The following is a 15,240-nucleotide window of genomic DNA, read 5'->3' on the forward strand; positions in this document are numbered from 1 at the left end:
GTTGCCGCGGTTCCCGCCCACCTCCGCGGCTGCGCCGTCGTCACGGCTTTGGGCGCCACCTGTTGGCGCAGACGCTCTTCCGCAGCCGCGCCCTCTGGCCTCAGAGTGGCCGCGTCACCCACGGCGGTGAAGGCTCAGTGAGGGATTGGGCCGCGGGAGGGAATTATTAGTCGCTCTACTAGAGACCATTAAACGTCCCGTAAACATGATATAGAGCTGCTAGGAAGGAGGAAAGACAAAGGGCGCCGAACGTCAGACCTACCCCACCCCACCCAAAGGCGGGATCCGAGCTGCTGACTCTTCGGGGAAGATGCTGCAAGGCCGTTTGGGGACCTGTTGGAGGCATCGCCGCATGCGCAGTGCTGAGTGGCTGCTGTTTTGGGTTGGGCTGGGTGCGGTAGGCATTACCAAGGAAAGTAGCCCTCGCATCCCTCTGCGCATCAACTTTCCTGTTTCCTACCCGATTGGTTACAACTGCGGACACTTGCTGGCCACATTTTACTAATATCAAGGGCCACTGTAACTTAAGGGCAAGAATTCTGGCCTCTTCGTTTCTAACCTTTGAGGTATGCACGCCCAGGCAGTCCGTTCTTTCTCAGGGCAGAAGAAGCCATTCTTTTTTGTAGGGAATCAGAACATGCCACCCCAAAGTATGCCACTTTGACATGATTATGTTTGAGTTGAAGACAGTTGAGAAACAGAAACAAAAAACTCTCCACCTCAGCACTTAACCGTCCTCCCATTTGCCTAAAAAGCGAACATAAGTTTCCATTTTGTAAAGGTGACTCCCTCTCCTTTACCAAAAGGAAACTTGTAGACTCAGTCACAAGTCTTACCAATCCTTATCTTTATTAGTTTCCCCCACATACTTACCTTACACAAGTTTGCCACCCCTAAAAGCCTAAACTCCTTTTCCTTTGTCTTATCACTTCTCTACAATGCACTGTTCTTTGTTAAGAAGCTTTATAAGCCCCAAATTGTAGCCACCTGAGTTGTCGATCACTTAGTTTCTCCAAGCCTGTATACACCGGAGAAACTTGTTATTCTCCTGTTAATCTCTTTTGTTGGTTTAGTTTTAGGGTCCCAGCAACAAACCTAGGAAGGAAAAGATCTAAATTTGTTGCCTATACATGTAATTAATATAACCTGGCTATCCTTTCTGTTCCTTAACCAGCAGGAGTGTAAGTTAGGTCAGAGTCTTAATTATAAACCAAGACAGATTAAGGGGGATAGGAGTACCCGTCCTGGCACAGCGGAGAAGAAACTGACTAGGAACCATGAGGTTATGGGTTTGATCCCTGGCCTCGCTCAGTGGGTTAAGGATGAGTGGGTTGCCATGAGCTGTGGTTGTAGGTTGCAGAGGCTGCTTGTATCTGGTGTTGCTGTGGCTGTGGTGTAAGCCAGCAGCTACAGCTCTGATTGGACCCTAACCTGGGAACCTCCATATGCAGCAGGTGTGGCCCTCAAAAACCCAAAAAAAAAAAAAAAAAAAAGGGAAAGAAAGAAAGAAAAAAGATTAAGGGGGATAAAATAGTTAAAACCTGGCTCACTTGGGCTCCTAGCCCATACTGCACTGGCAGTCCAGCTTATACCAAGGCTTTATATGGGTGATTATCCTGTCAATTAAGAACCCTCCAGAGGGGAGGATTATAAAACTCCAACAACACCCCTTTTCTCTTGGTAGAGGTATGTGTGATAGAATGGCTGATCTCATACCCCAACTTCTTACTCATTTCCTGTGTTTAACCTTGTGCTGTTATCCCCCACTAATAATGGCTGCCACGTGTAGTGAGTGCTTAATGTGTACTAGGCTACTGTGTACTATGCTAGGGGTTTTACATTTTACTGAAATCTGTCATCAGCCTCATTTTAGTAGGTGGTATTATCTGTTTTAGAGGAGGAAACTGAGGCTTAAATAAGTTATCGGGGTCACGAAGTAAGTGGTGGGTGGCAGCCAGTATGGCCATAGATAGTAAGACTTGAACCCAGGTACCACTTGAAGCTTAAAACTTCACCCACAATCTACAACCAAATCTTATCTATCCTTTCTTAGCCGTCTCTTGTGCCCCCCTCCTATTGTCACTGTCACTATCCCAACCCAAGATCCTACTGTAGCTTGCCTGATTTACTGCGTCATGATCACTTTTTCTATTCTGGCTTAATTCTGTTGGCTTACTTTTCCTAAACAGCACATCTGGGGAATAACCTAAAATTCCCAAAGGAAAGCAAACTTGGTAAAATGAAAAGACTATGAAGACTTACAAAGAGAACCTCAGAGATGTAAATGAGCTTCTCACCCCACCTACTAGCAATTTAAAGCAAAATGAGCAACACTACTATGGAGAAAAGTTTCCACAAAGACTAATCCCAAACAGGAGTGTGGAAGAGGAGACGGAAAGTAAGGACAATTATAATATGATCATGCAAAATGGAGAGTAAAAGAGTTCATGGGCTTTCCTACAATTTTTATTTTAAAAGTTAAATGTAGTAAACAAATAAAAAGCTTTTTACAATGAACAAATGCTCCAGTCCTTACTGTTTTAATGGTTTTTGACCTTAATTTGATGTGCAAATTTTATTAGTACAAGAATTTTTTTTTTTTTTTTGCCTTTTGCCTTTTGCCATTTCTGGGGCCATTCCCGGCATATGGAGGTTCCCAGGCTAGGGGTCTAATTGGAGCTGTAGCCGACAGCCTGCGCCAAAGCCACAGCAACTCGGGATCCAGCCGTGTGTGCGACCTATACCACAGCTCACGGCAACACCAGATCCTTAACCGGCTGAGCAAGGTCAGGGATCGAACCCACAACCTCATGGTTCCCGGTCAGATTCGTTAACCACTGAGCCACGACAGGAACTCCCCACCCCGCAAGTATAAGAATTTCTAATTAGGAGCTCCCATCGTGGCACAGCGGAAAGGAACCATGAGGTTTTGGGTTCGATCCCTGGTCTTGCTCAGTGGGTTAAAGATCCGGTGTTGCCGTGAGCTAAGGTGCAGGTCTCAGACACGGCTCGGATCTGGTGATGCTGTGGCGTAGGCTGGCAACTGTAGCTCCAATTAGACCCCTAGACTGGGAACCTCCATATACCACAGGTGCAGCCCTAAAATGCAAAAAAAAAAAAAAAAAAAAAAGGAATTTCTAATTAAAACTAAATTCTATATTGGGCCCAGAACTTTCAGTGGTGGCACAGTCATTCTTATCTTCCTCACATACAACTTCAAGCAAGTCTCTTAAACTCACTAGCTCTCACTTCCCCCATCTATAAAATGAAGGTTTGAATAACATCCTAGCAAGTATTTTTAAATGCTACCTTAAAACTATATTAATGAGGTACATTTTAAAATGCTTGTAGGAATTTTTAGATAAAAGATAGCTTTCAAAGAAATAGCTGCAATTCACTGAATCTCATCTCTTTGGCTTCTGCATTGACTTGAATGTTGCACAATTCAGGTATATATTGAACTGAGTCTACCCAGAAGAGTATGTGGGGTATGTGGGTATTCATAAATTACCCATGTTCAAAAATAACAATTGGTTCATTTGGCTTTAATGGTTCAAAAGTCTTTTAGTAGCTAAAAAGCCTTTAGGTGTAGAATGTGTGAAAACTAGCCAAATCTTTGTTACACATCAACTTACAGGAACTGATTCTGGGCCATCTTAAGCAAAAGGGAATTTATTAGAAGATTATTTTAATTATGCATCAAGATTGCAAGTTCCCGGAGTGACCATGTAATTGGTCAAGCTTACTGGACCATGTGTCTGTATCCAAGCTGTATCAGAGGGCAGGTGCAAGCAGCTTCCTTAGTGGGAGGAAGCAGAAGGAAACAAGCTCTTAGAATTACCTTCCCCCTTCTTCCTACCAATGTATTACATATTCCCATCAAATGGAAGATGGGATGCCAGTAGGATGGTAGGGTTTGACAGACCTCAAAAGGATGAATACACACCATAACTTTATCTTGGGAATTACTTAAAAATATCTCTGATCCTAAATTACCTTATAGCTTTAAAGTAAATTTCAGGTATGATCATCAAAATCCAGCTATTTGAATTTTATACTTTCATAAATGCCAAATGAATATAAAGATTCCACTGTTGTTTACTTAACAAAGGAAACATCGAGAATATAACGACAAAAGTCAACGCTGAGAACATTCATTCATTCAACATTTATCGAGCACTTTCTATATGCTTGGCAGTGTGCTTGCCCACTTCTGCATTCTTTGGCTCGTGGTCCCTTCCTTATATCACCCCATCCTCCGGCTTCAGTCATCACATCTCCTACGACCTGCTCCCGCCTCTCAAAGGATCACTGAGATTATATTGGGCCCACCCGGATCATCTAAGTTTTGCTTGCTCCTCATCAGGAGACCCTTAACTTAATCAGAGCTACCAAGTCCCTCCCACCATGTAAGATAACATGTTCACAGGTTCTGGGCATCAGGACATGAATTATGGGGGGGGGGGGAAAGGACATTATTTAGCCCACTGAAAGGGGAATTCTATTTTTTCCCCCTAGGGCCTCACCTGCAGCATATGGAAGTTCTCAGCTAGGGGTGGAATCCGAGCTAGAGCTGCTGACCTACACCACAGCAATATCACATCCAAGCTGCATCTGCCACCTACACCACAGCTCACGATAACACTGGATCCTGAACCCACTGAGCAAGGCAAGGGATCGAACCCGCATCCTCATGGATACGAGGTGGCTTCCTAACCTGTTGAGCCATGACAGAAACTCCAATTCTCCTATTCTTACCCTTTCATTCCTAGACTTGCATTTTCTATCTATACTGGACCTGGCACTATATAATGAGTGATTTAGAGTGTAGACTGAGTTGCGGTGGAGAGCAGCCCATCTTCACAGGTTACTCTCTCCAAGCTTTTCCTTCAGTTTCAAAAGGTTTTTCCACCACTCCATCCAGCCAGCATTTTCTAGGTTCTGTTATTATGTGATAAGACCAGTGAATTCCATGAGCATGTGCCCACTGAAACACCTCCTTTGCTGTAAAGTGGGTCCCTAGGTCAAAGGCAGTGTTACACAGGATACATGTTGATAGATCAAACCCTTGTGAACCCTTGGTTAAATAACTTGGCCAACATCCTGTGGGCAGGAAAGGCAAACTCGTATCTGGAGATGTGAAGATTCTAGTGAAGGTGAATCTCTGTCCTTTCAGGAATGGAGTCCAGTGTAGTCAACTTGCTACTAAGTAGCTGCTTGGTTTCCTTAAGGGATGATGTGTATCAAGGGCTCAGTGTTGAATGTGAGGGAGTGGCCACTTGGTCAGCGGAAGCCACGATGTTGGCCTCTTGCAACCTGCATCCCTGCAAAATGACTGCGAATGTGAGCCCATTATGCCAGCACTGGGATAGCTGATGACTGCAGCTGCGGAAGATAACTGGCCGAGTCTTTTTGTTTATTTGGCTGAGTGCCTCTTCCGTGGTGGACTGCCCCCGGCAGGCATTGTTATATGACCCAAAGTTCTTTACTCACGTGCCCAATCCTACAGATTTCTCCACCGCTCCTTCTCCAGGCTTCCTTGGGCCTGATCATCTCATCTTTCTCATTCCAGGTCCAAGAAGATACAGTCTTACTTCAGGTCACTTCTTCCACAAAAAGTGGATGACTAGGAATACTGCCCTCAATTCTGCCTTTTTTGGAGAATTCCTGTCTCTTAGCACCACTCCTGAGTAGGGCTGTAGGGCAGCAAGTTTTGCACTTCTTTTGTTTTGAACCCATATTCCAAGAAAACCCATCAGCGAACTTACCTGGGGCTTTTTTGTCCTCCATCAGTTAGATGTAAGAGCCTCTCATGCAGCCATAATTGTGAGTTGAAGGAGGGACTTTGGTGCAAGAGTTCTAAGTATGACATGGGAGTCTGGGTCACCTGCCTGTGCACCTACTCACTTCCTCTGGCCCTACCTGCCACTGATCCCAGATGTACCACTTCCACCTTATGATGGAGTAACTTGGTGTCTGACAAAACCTAGCTCACGACGGGCTACAGGGTCACCTGATGTCCCATGAGATGCTCGGTTCTTACCAAGGCATACAAGAAACCATTTCTGAATGACATGTGGTTCTCTACCTTGTGATTCTCCAACTGGAGCTTGCCATAAACCCCCATGGCTGCTTTGTTTATCACAGATACTCTTGACTCATAGAACCTCCAGGACTAAACGGCCCAGGCAATAGGCTAGTTATACTGCAGCCTGTACCTGCTAGATCCTTTATGTGCTCTGGATCCAACTGAAAACTGTTACCCAATACACGAGTCAGAGCAGAATTCCCAAGTTCTAATTCCCACAAAGAAACCTGGAGCTTGATGTGCTTCCTTGGTGGCAGAATAATATTGATAAGGAGTTCCCATCGGGAGGGCAGTGGAAACAAATCCGACTAGGAACCATGAGGTTTCGGGTTCAATTCCTGGCCTTGCTCAGTGGGTTAAGGATCTGGCGTTGCCATGAGCTGTGGTGTAGGTGGCAGCCGTGGCTCGGATCTGATGTTGCTGTGCCTGTTGTGTAGGCAGACAGCTGTAGATTCAGTTCAGCCTCTAGCCTGGGAACTACCATATGCCGCAAGTGCAGCCCTAAAAAGGGGAAAAAAAAAAAAAAAGAAAGAAAAAAAAGGAAAAAAAATACATAAATAAAATAAAAAAAGAAACTAAGACAGTCTATATCTAACTACCTACCTAATATGTGGGTTATACCAGAATTCAGTTTTAGCTTCGTATTTAATATTTTCTACTTTGACCTTTAAAAATCCAAAGAGACAGATACCCACTCTCTGTCTCTTCTGGGCTCTCTAAAATTGTGTGGTCAAGAAATCTTGCAGGTTAGGAGTTCTGTGATTCAGTGGGTTAAGGATCAAGTGTTGTCACTACAGCAGCTTGGGTTGCTGCTGTGGGATGAGTTCGATCTCTGGCCTGGGAACTTCAACATGCCATGGATGCAGCCAAAAAAGAAACAGTCTTTCAGATTATTACCATCTAATCAGAAAGATACCACTGTATTTATTGCTACTATTTTAACATTCACTTTATAATATAGGTAAGCCTTTTTCAAAATAATTATAGCAAGAAATTCTTAGGTGCTTTAGATATTGAAACATTGTGTTAACTGAAGTACAGTATGTGTATTTATAATTGCGAAAGTGAATTTCCCCAATAAAGACTGTGAATGCTACTGTATTTATGTACAATTATTATAAACTTCTAAATAGTTTAAAAAAATAGAAAACATTTATGAAACAATGGCCCACAAAGCATTGGACATAGGCCATGAAGGGCAATGGTCCATGAAAGATGGAAAACAAACACAGTGAGTAATACGATTACTCCAACTTACAGCACAGAGCTTTCCAGGCTGTGGCCTAGCAGATTCCAAGGTGAGGAGATGCCACTGGGAGTCCTGGGAGCCCAAGTAACGAGCTCACAGAGAGATGCCAGAGAGGAGAGAGCCACACACAGAGGGAACTCCAGAGATGCTAACCGTTCCCTTACTCAGCTGAGTAATGATCAGCACTGGTGACAGGAAACTAGCCTAAGGCCAAGAAATGAACCACCTGAAAGGACTACAGGAAACCACACTCAGCGCTCACACAATGAGTGAATAATTCCTGTCCCTACCAGCCAGAGTAGAAAATCACAGAACGCAAACGGCATGGGTTAGAGAATTCAAAAGGAATGATTAGGGAGTTCCCTTCGTGGCTCAGCAGTTAATGATCTATGAGGATGTGGGTTCGATCCCTGGCCTCGCTCAGTAGATTATGGATCCAGAGCTGCTGTGAGCTGTGGTGTAGTCCACAGAGGCGGCTCAGATCTGGCGTGGCTGTGGTATAGGCCGGCAGCTTTAGCTCCAATTAGACCCCCAGCCTGGGAACTTCCATATGCTGCAGGTACAGCCCTAAAAAGGCCCCCCCCCCAAAAAAAGGCATATTTGAAAGGTCTTGCTTCAATAATGGAAAACAATCCTAGACTAAACGCTGCTCTAACAAACGTTTAAAAGCAAGATTCCAGAGTTCCCGCTGTGGCACAGTAGGATAAGGGTACATCATTGCCTCTACTGTGCTCAGGTCACTGCTGAGGCTCAGGTTTGATCCCTGGCCCAGGGAATTCCATATGCCACAGGTGCGGCCAAAAAAAAAAGCAAGACAAAAGGATCAAACTGTTCCCAAGCAACTTAACTATATTCCAGAACAAAGCTCAAAAGTGTTATTAGAGACAAGAAAACAGTTTTAACCACTTAAAATAATAGTTTAGTTTTATGGCTTGCTCAATGCAAAGTGGCTGCACTCTGAGGCTATTCAGAACAACTCATATTGTGTTTTTTCTTGCACGTGTGCCCAGGGTGGGAAAAACTGAATTTAAAATGCTTTTTCTACTTATTTGTTTCTCATTATTTTAAGTTTCCATATTTCTATATTTTAAATGTATACTTGTATTCATGTGTTAATACATGCATATCATTGATTAAAACTATACAGCTAATGAAGACAACACCTCACAGTTGAGGGAGTTTTATAAAATCATTATTCTTGTTTCTTAATCACAACTTCTCCATCAAGTGAGTACATTAATCAGCAACTAATACCGATGCTTGCAAAGGAAACCTTTAGAGCTTTTACCAAGTTCTGGATTGAGGCAACAAGGATTCTGAGCCTCCTGACCCCTTCTGTCTTTTTGCCTTAGCTCCATTAGATGGCTCTTCTGGATCAGGCCAATCCACCAAGTGCTCGGAGAAAACTATAACGTACATGGATATACTCAGTGGAGAAAAAGCCTCCAGGGCCCTCATTTTCTTTCATTCACACACAACTCCTGCTCACGCTAAAACTCCCAGCTGGAGTTCCCGTCGTGGCACAGTGGTTAACGAATCTGACTAGGAACCATGAAGTTGCAGGTTCGGTCCCTGCCCTTGCTCAGTGGGTTAATGATCCGGCGTTGCCGTGAGCTGGGGTGTAGGTTGCAGACGCGGCTCGGATCCCGCGTTGCTGTGGCTCTGGCGTAGGCCGGAGACTACAGCTCCAATTGGACCCCTAGCCTGGGAACCTCCATGTGCCGTGGGAGCGGCCCAAAGAAATAGCAAAAAGCCAAAAAAAAAAAAAAAAACAAAAAAAAAAACCTCCCAGCTTAGGCAAGAAACCCTGCTCCCACCTTCCTAGTCACCCTCCTCACCTCCCACAACACAGAATCCCAAATGTGGGTGGCTGCCCCCCCTATGTGTGCCTGTAAAAGCCCCTGTGCTCCTACATGTGCACCACGTACACAGGATTGCGTTGTTTCCTCTGTGTTCATGTCACCAGACGGTGACTCCACTGTTGGCAGGACTCAGCTTTACTCACCTCTACGTCCCTGGCCTTCGGCAGAGCCTGATGGCGAGAGTGCCCAGAAGATCCTAATTCGCCAGTGAATGGCTTTTCAAAATAAGGACATTCTGCTGTTAGTGAAGCGAATGGACAGCAGTCCCTCACAGGCAAGCTGGGAAATGGTAGTTCATCTCCTCCAAAGGCTGACTGACGGGGAATTCACGATAACCATCACGACATGTCACTGTGATAACAGTTCATGCATGTTAACTCATGTGGACCCAACAACCACCTTTAGGAAAAGCTCAGTTGTTCACTCTAACGAGAGATTCATGACTTGCCTCAGGTTACACTCAAAGTAGAGGAACCAGGAGTTGAATGAGTGGAACCTAAATTCCATGAAGACAGAGCCCATGACAATCTTCCTCCACTACTAACACTCAGGGCCTGTTCAAGCTTTCCTTTCTCTTTCTTTTTCTTTTTCTTTTTTTTTTTTTTTTCTTTTTTTGGCCACCCCACGGCATATGGAGTTCCTGGGCCAGGGATTGAATCTGAATCAGAGTTGCACCCTATGCCACAGCTGTGGCAACATCAGATCCTTAACCCACTGTGCCAGGCCAGGGATCGAACCCGTGTCCCTGCTGTCATAGAGACACTGTGGGTCCTGTTGCGCCAAAGCAAGAACTCCTCAGGGCCTGTTTTATATACTAGGTCAAATGAAGTCATTCAGGTGCACCTCTCCTTGGCTTGTGGCAGGAAGGGAACTCCTCAGCTCCTGGACAGTGGCTCCCTGACTCATCTTCCTCATTGTTTCTCCCCTGCCCTCCTCCCTTTATTGGCTCAAGCCCCAGCTCAGCATCTTTAATTTGCAAGAAAGCCAAAGGCACACATGTGAGAAGAAACTCAATATGTAGAAAAAGAAAAGATGAAGACAAACACAGGAGGGCTGTTCTGTGGGATGGGAATGGAAATGAGCAGGCACCCTCTGCGGGATCGCATAATAGCCAACATTCCCGGGGGGCGGGGGGGGGGGCGCTACAGTGCACAGGACCCTGTTCTTTGATCCCGACAATAAGCCCCACCTTCCACACATCTCTCACCACTTCTTCTGTCCCAAAGTGACCTAATGGCAATGCTCCAAAGTGTTCAAACTTCGGCACCTGTATTCTCTTCAAACCGCACCAGCTTCTGCCCTGACTCCACTTATCAAAACTTTACCTTTTTTTTTTTTTTGGCCATACCTGTGGCTTGCAGAAGTTTCTGGGCCAGGGATCAAACTGGAGCCATAGCTGTAACCAGAGTCACAGCAGTGACAACATTAGATCCTTAACACACCAAGTCACTAGGGAACTCCCAAAACCTTAGCCAATTTTTAAGAGCCAATACAAATAATACCTCTCTGAAAACCTTCCCATTCAATTCTCGAAGCTTTTCTTCCCCACCTGTTTACTCCTACAACTCAATGTCACTCCTATGGAACTTACTGTGCTCCGAATCTTTCAGCAATTGTGTTATTTTTGCTGCAAGCTTGGGAGCTCCTCAGAGACAGTATCTAATGTCTCCCCCCATTTCCTTGGCACACGTACAGAGTAGACACTTTTTTTTTTTTTTTTTTTGGTCTTTTTGCCATTTCTTGGGCCACTCCCCACGGCATATGGAGGTTCTCAGGCTAGGCGTCCAAATCTGAGCTGTAGCCACCGGCCTACACCAGAGCCACAGCAACACGGGATCCGAGCCAAGTCTGCAACCTACACCATAGCTCACGGCAACGCCAGATCCTTAACCCACTGAGCAAGGCCAGGGATGGAACCTGAAACCTCATGGTTCCTAGTTGGATTCACTAACCACTGAGCCACGACGGGAACTCCCCAGAGTAGACACTTAATATTTGCAGAATAACACAAACAGCACCAATCCTGTCCTTATCACTACAGTTGCAAGAGAAAAACAAGCAGCCCAGCCCAACTCCAGCCAGCCAAATGCCAGGTACAATCATAAGGCTGATAGAGCCACATTTTTTTAATGGCCACAACTGCAGCCTATGGAAATCCCCAGGCCAGGGACTGAATCCAAGCTGCAGATCCATATGCCAGATGCTTCAACCCACTGCACAGGGCCCAAGGACTGAACCCATGCCTCCGAAGTGATCCAAGCCTCTGCAGTCAGATTCACAACCCACTGCAGCACAGTGGGAACTCCAAGCCACACTTAGCTACATTTCCTTCATCAGGCAAACAAGCCCAGATGGCTTCCAAGTGTACCAAAACAAAGCTCTGACGAGTGATTCTCAACAATCAGTCATCCCAAAGATAAACTATGATTCCCACAGTAAACAGTGGCACTGGCAGACAGCCATAAATTAAGGTGAGACTTGGAAACCAAGAATATCTTACATTCCTTATAACTCCTCACGTGAGCCCTGATGTTGTCGGCCAGGGAAGGAAGATGAAAAGGCACCTGAGGCTTAAAAATAGAAGACCTTAATTCGAACTTTAAAAATGTGAATTAACAATCGGCAGCTGCTGCACAAGCCTAAGGCTGAAAATCTAGTTTCCCTATCATCTGGCTCAGGGGTAACAAGCCCGACTAGTATCTGTGAGGACTTGGGTTCAATCCCTGACCTTGCTCAGTGGGTTAAGGATCCAGCATTGCCACGAACTGTGGTGTAGGTCACAGACTCGGCTCGGATCTGGTGTTGCTATGGTTGTGTCGTTGGCCAGCAGCTGTAGCTCCCAATTGACCCCTAGCCTGGGAACCTCCATATGTCACCAATGTGGCCCTGAGACAAAAACAAAAACAAAAACAAAAAAAACCCAGAAATTTATTTGAAAAAATAAATACATAAAAGTCGTTCTTAATTTTTTTTCTATGACAATAAACCTAACATAGGACACCCCCCCCCCAACACACACACAATCAATCAGGAATGCTAAAGTAGGGGATGAAGTTAATTCACTGGAATAATTTTTGTCCTCTTCCCTCCCTAACTTAGTCAAAATAACAAAGCAACACCACTTTAATGTCTTGATTCTGGACTCCGCTGTTTAAGTCCCTCGATTTTATTTCTCAAATCCATCCACCTTCCACTGCCACCACCCCAGTCCAAGCCACCATCATCTCAGGCCTGAACACCCACAGAGGCCTCCTAGCTGCTCTCCCTGCTTTCTTCCTGGTACTGCTCCAGATGATTTTCTGTACTGTAGCTGTAGTGATTTGGAGAATAGCACTGTCTTTCACTCTAAAATAACCAATGTCCTATGTACAACTGCTTATTAGGTAATAGCCATGTGAGACCATGCAAAGATACTCTCATTCTGCAAATGAAAAAATCCATGGTCAAAAGAATACTGGAACCTTGTAGCCCAAGTCAAAAAGAGCTGAGGTCAGAATTCATGACTGTACGGACAGGCCTTATTTCAAGGAGCCATACTGCTTCTCCCAGATAGGTAGCTCCTTCTTAGTGTGTTAATGGAAGACAAACGAAATGACATGTATTAGTTTAGAGCCTGCCTTCTGGGCCACAAACTATTAAAGCAGATTACCAGGAGACAGGAGGGGTGAGACCCCAGCCTGAGCTGATGCTTTAAGGATCACTCACATGTAGATCCTCCTGGCTCAGGATCCAACTTCTCTAGCCAACCAGAGGACAGGGGCGGCATTCCAGATCCAGGACTATGTGATCCACGTGGGGAGCATAGGATTTCACTAGCTGGATGTGCAGGATTTGTGTTTTCCATGGCTTCCCGTGCACCTGCCAAAGAAGTGTGGCAAGGCGAGTTTCTGCAGCTTCCGCCCACCTTTGCCACTCTGGCTTGATGGCCGCTGATTGCATTTCTCTCCTAGAATCACTAGCAGCTCCATTTTTCAACTGGTTGGTGATAATTTGCTGAAGAGAAGGCCGATACTCCTTTTCCGTTTCACTGCTTCCAGTAGGCTGCAGCTTCTTCCCCGGGAAAGACTCCACATTTTGGTGAATATGCAAAATGCCTCCAGCATCCTGTCTTAGCACTTGGCAGGCAATAGGCCAGCCTTCTTCAGAGCTGGGAATCAGCCCCAGGTTCACCCTGTCTGCGATGTTTGAGAGCCTCAGTTTTCTGTTATCCCCAAAGTGTATTTGGCACCGATCTGCTACTCCATTGAGCTCAAGGTTATTTCTCAGCGCAACTACAGCATGGGGGTTCCACTCACAGGCATGGACGAAGGCAGCACCAGCATGAACTAGGAAAGGCAAGGTAAAATAACCAATCCCCGCATAGAGATCCACCAGCACCTCTCCAGCACAGGGCAGCGATGCCACACGAAGCTTCTCGGTGATGTTTCCGAAGGAGAACATGCATTGGGTTACGTCAAACTTATACCGGATCCCATTATCCACATGCTCTACCCAGCCATGGTCGCCCAGCAGCAGACTCACAGCTGGAGTTCTAGTGCCATCGGGTGATATCCGCCCTCGTTTGGCCAAACGCCGGACTCCAAGTGCCGAGGCAATAGTCTCCCAGAGTTCTGGTTCCAGATTTCTCCATTGCTTGGCTTGGAAACAGCCCTCACTCAGCAACAAGAGGTCACCGTGTCGCTGCCAAGATCGGGGCAGATCAGCCTCCAACTCCGCTGACCACGTAACTCCGCGGCTCTCTGCCCAGCGACTCACCTCAAGACACAACCTTTGGGCAGGTGAACAACCCTGGGTTTTCTTTGAAGGAACCGGATGCAGGAGCTGCGTTAGCACACAGGTGCTGCCTGGAGCCACACGATCCCTCAGCTCTCGCAGGTGCTGCTCAGAGAGGGCCTCTCCCAGCACCGGTAGCGCCACGGTACCATCAGGCATCTTTTCCACACGGTGCTGTCTATCCAGGAGTTTTTGCTTCTCGAGATACTCCCTGTACCGCTGGGTAAACCGAGGTTCAGTCACAACTGCGACAACAGACGCGGGCTTCCCTCCTTCCTTTTCCATGCTGCCTGCCCCACATTCTTTCGGATTCCTTCCACCAGACTCTCTAATCAGAGTCCACACACCTACGGCAGTACATTCACACGCCTAGGGGCGCATAGGGCCTGCCGGGGCCGGAAGTGAGGTCAAAAGGGCAGGCCGGAACTAAGTGATACTTCGCGCTCGTTGACGAACGGCGCCGCTTTGGCGGTGTGAAGCCGCTGCCGCCATCTTTGTTGTGGCTGGCCATTAGTAGCCGGTGCCTAAGCGAAAATTAATGACACAAAGGGGTTCGATCCCCGGCCTGGGAACTTTCTCATGCGTGGGCGCTGCCAAACGAAGAAAAGACAAAAAAAAAAAAAAAAAAAAAAAGGAAGGAATTCTGTTTCAAAACTTCAAATTATTTGGTATTCCTCCATAACCTTCATGCACTCTCTTCAGTGCTTCTCACAGACCCAAAGAGAGACATGCCCCGGGAACGATGGGTTCAATTTCGAGAAAGCCTTCTCCTAGTTTCTTGTTTCTCCCAGATCAGCGTCAGGTGCCAATATTGGTTGAGAGTGAAGAACCAGAGGTAGCTTCATCATTCCTTTTCCGAAGCAAGGATGGTCACTACCACCTCCCTATCCCGTGGTTTATGACACAAATGGTTGGAAATCAAAAGGATCTGAGTTCAGGTAAATCATACCACCTCTCAGACATAATCTTTACCTATAAAAAGAGAATTATGTTAATTTCCTCAGAGGATTGCTACAGTGATTAGAGATATTATGTATAAAATGCTTTGAACAGTGACTAATAAAGAGTAGATACTCAGGGGATGCAAGCTGGCCTGGGTCACCCAGGAAATCAGTGGTAGAGGGCACCTCCCAAAAAGGCGACTGCCCCAGCATCACAGAGGTGTAAAGCCTAGAAGTTACATCTTGATACCACAAGAATGTAAGGTCACACTGAGGCCGAGAAGGAGCCTAGTTTAAAGAGGATTTCCCTGAAGAGCTACACCAGCC

At 46.0% G+C, this 15,240-nt stretch overlaps 1 protein-coding gene across 2 annotated transcripts in view; it reads right to left on the bottom strand.

Annotated features, from left to right (window-relative positions):
- The window catches only part of TRMT12 (tRNA methyltransferase 12 homolog), a 38,278-nt gene extending 23,702 nt beyond the window's left edge, over positions 1–14,576 (bottom strand). The window contains exons 1-2 of one of the 2 annotated variants that reach the window (XM_005662859.3): positions 12,905–14,576; positions 9,074–9,550 (exon numbers count right to left, since the gene is read on the bottom strand). In XM_005662859.3, coding sequence (XP_005662916.1) covers positions 12,938–14,257 — 1,320 coding nt within the window. In that variant the 5' untranslated portion in view covers positions 14,258–14,576 and the 3' untranslated portion in view covers positions 9,074–9,550; positions 12,905–12,937. Of the gene's footprint in view, positions 1–9,073; positions 9,551–12,904 lie in introns of those variants that run through there. The other variant, XM_013996494.2, reaches the window with a different exon arrangement.

Source organism: Sus scrofa, chromosome 4 (genome assembly GCF_000003025.6).
Source record: "Sus scrofa isolate TJ Tabasco breed Duroc chromosome 4, Sscrofa11.1, whole genome shotgun sequence".
Lineage (NCBI taxonomy): Eukaryota > Metazoa > Chordata > Mammalia > Artiodactyla > Suidae > Sus > Sus scrofa.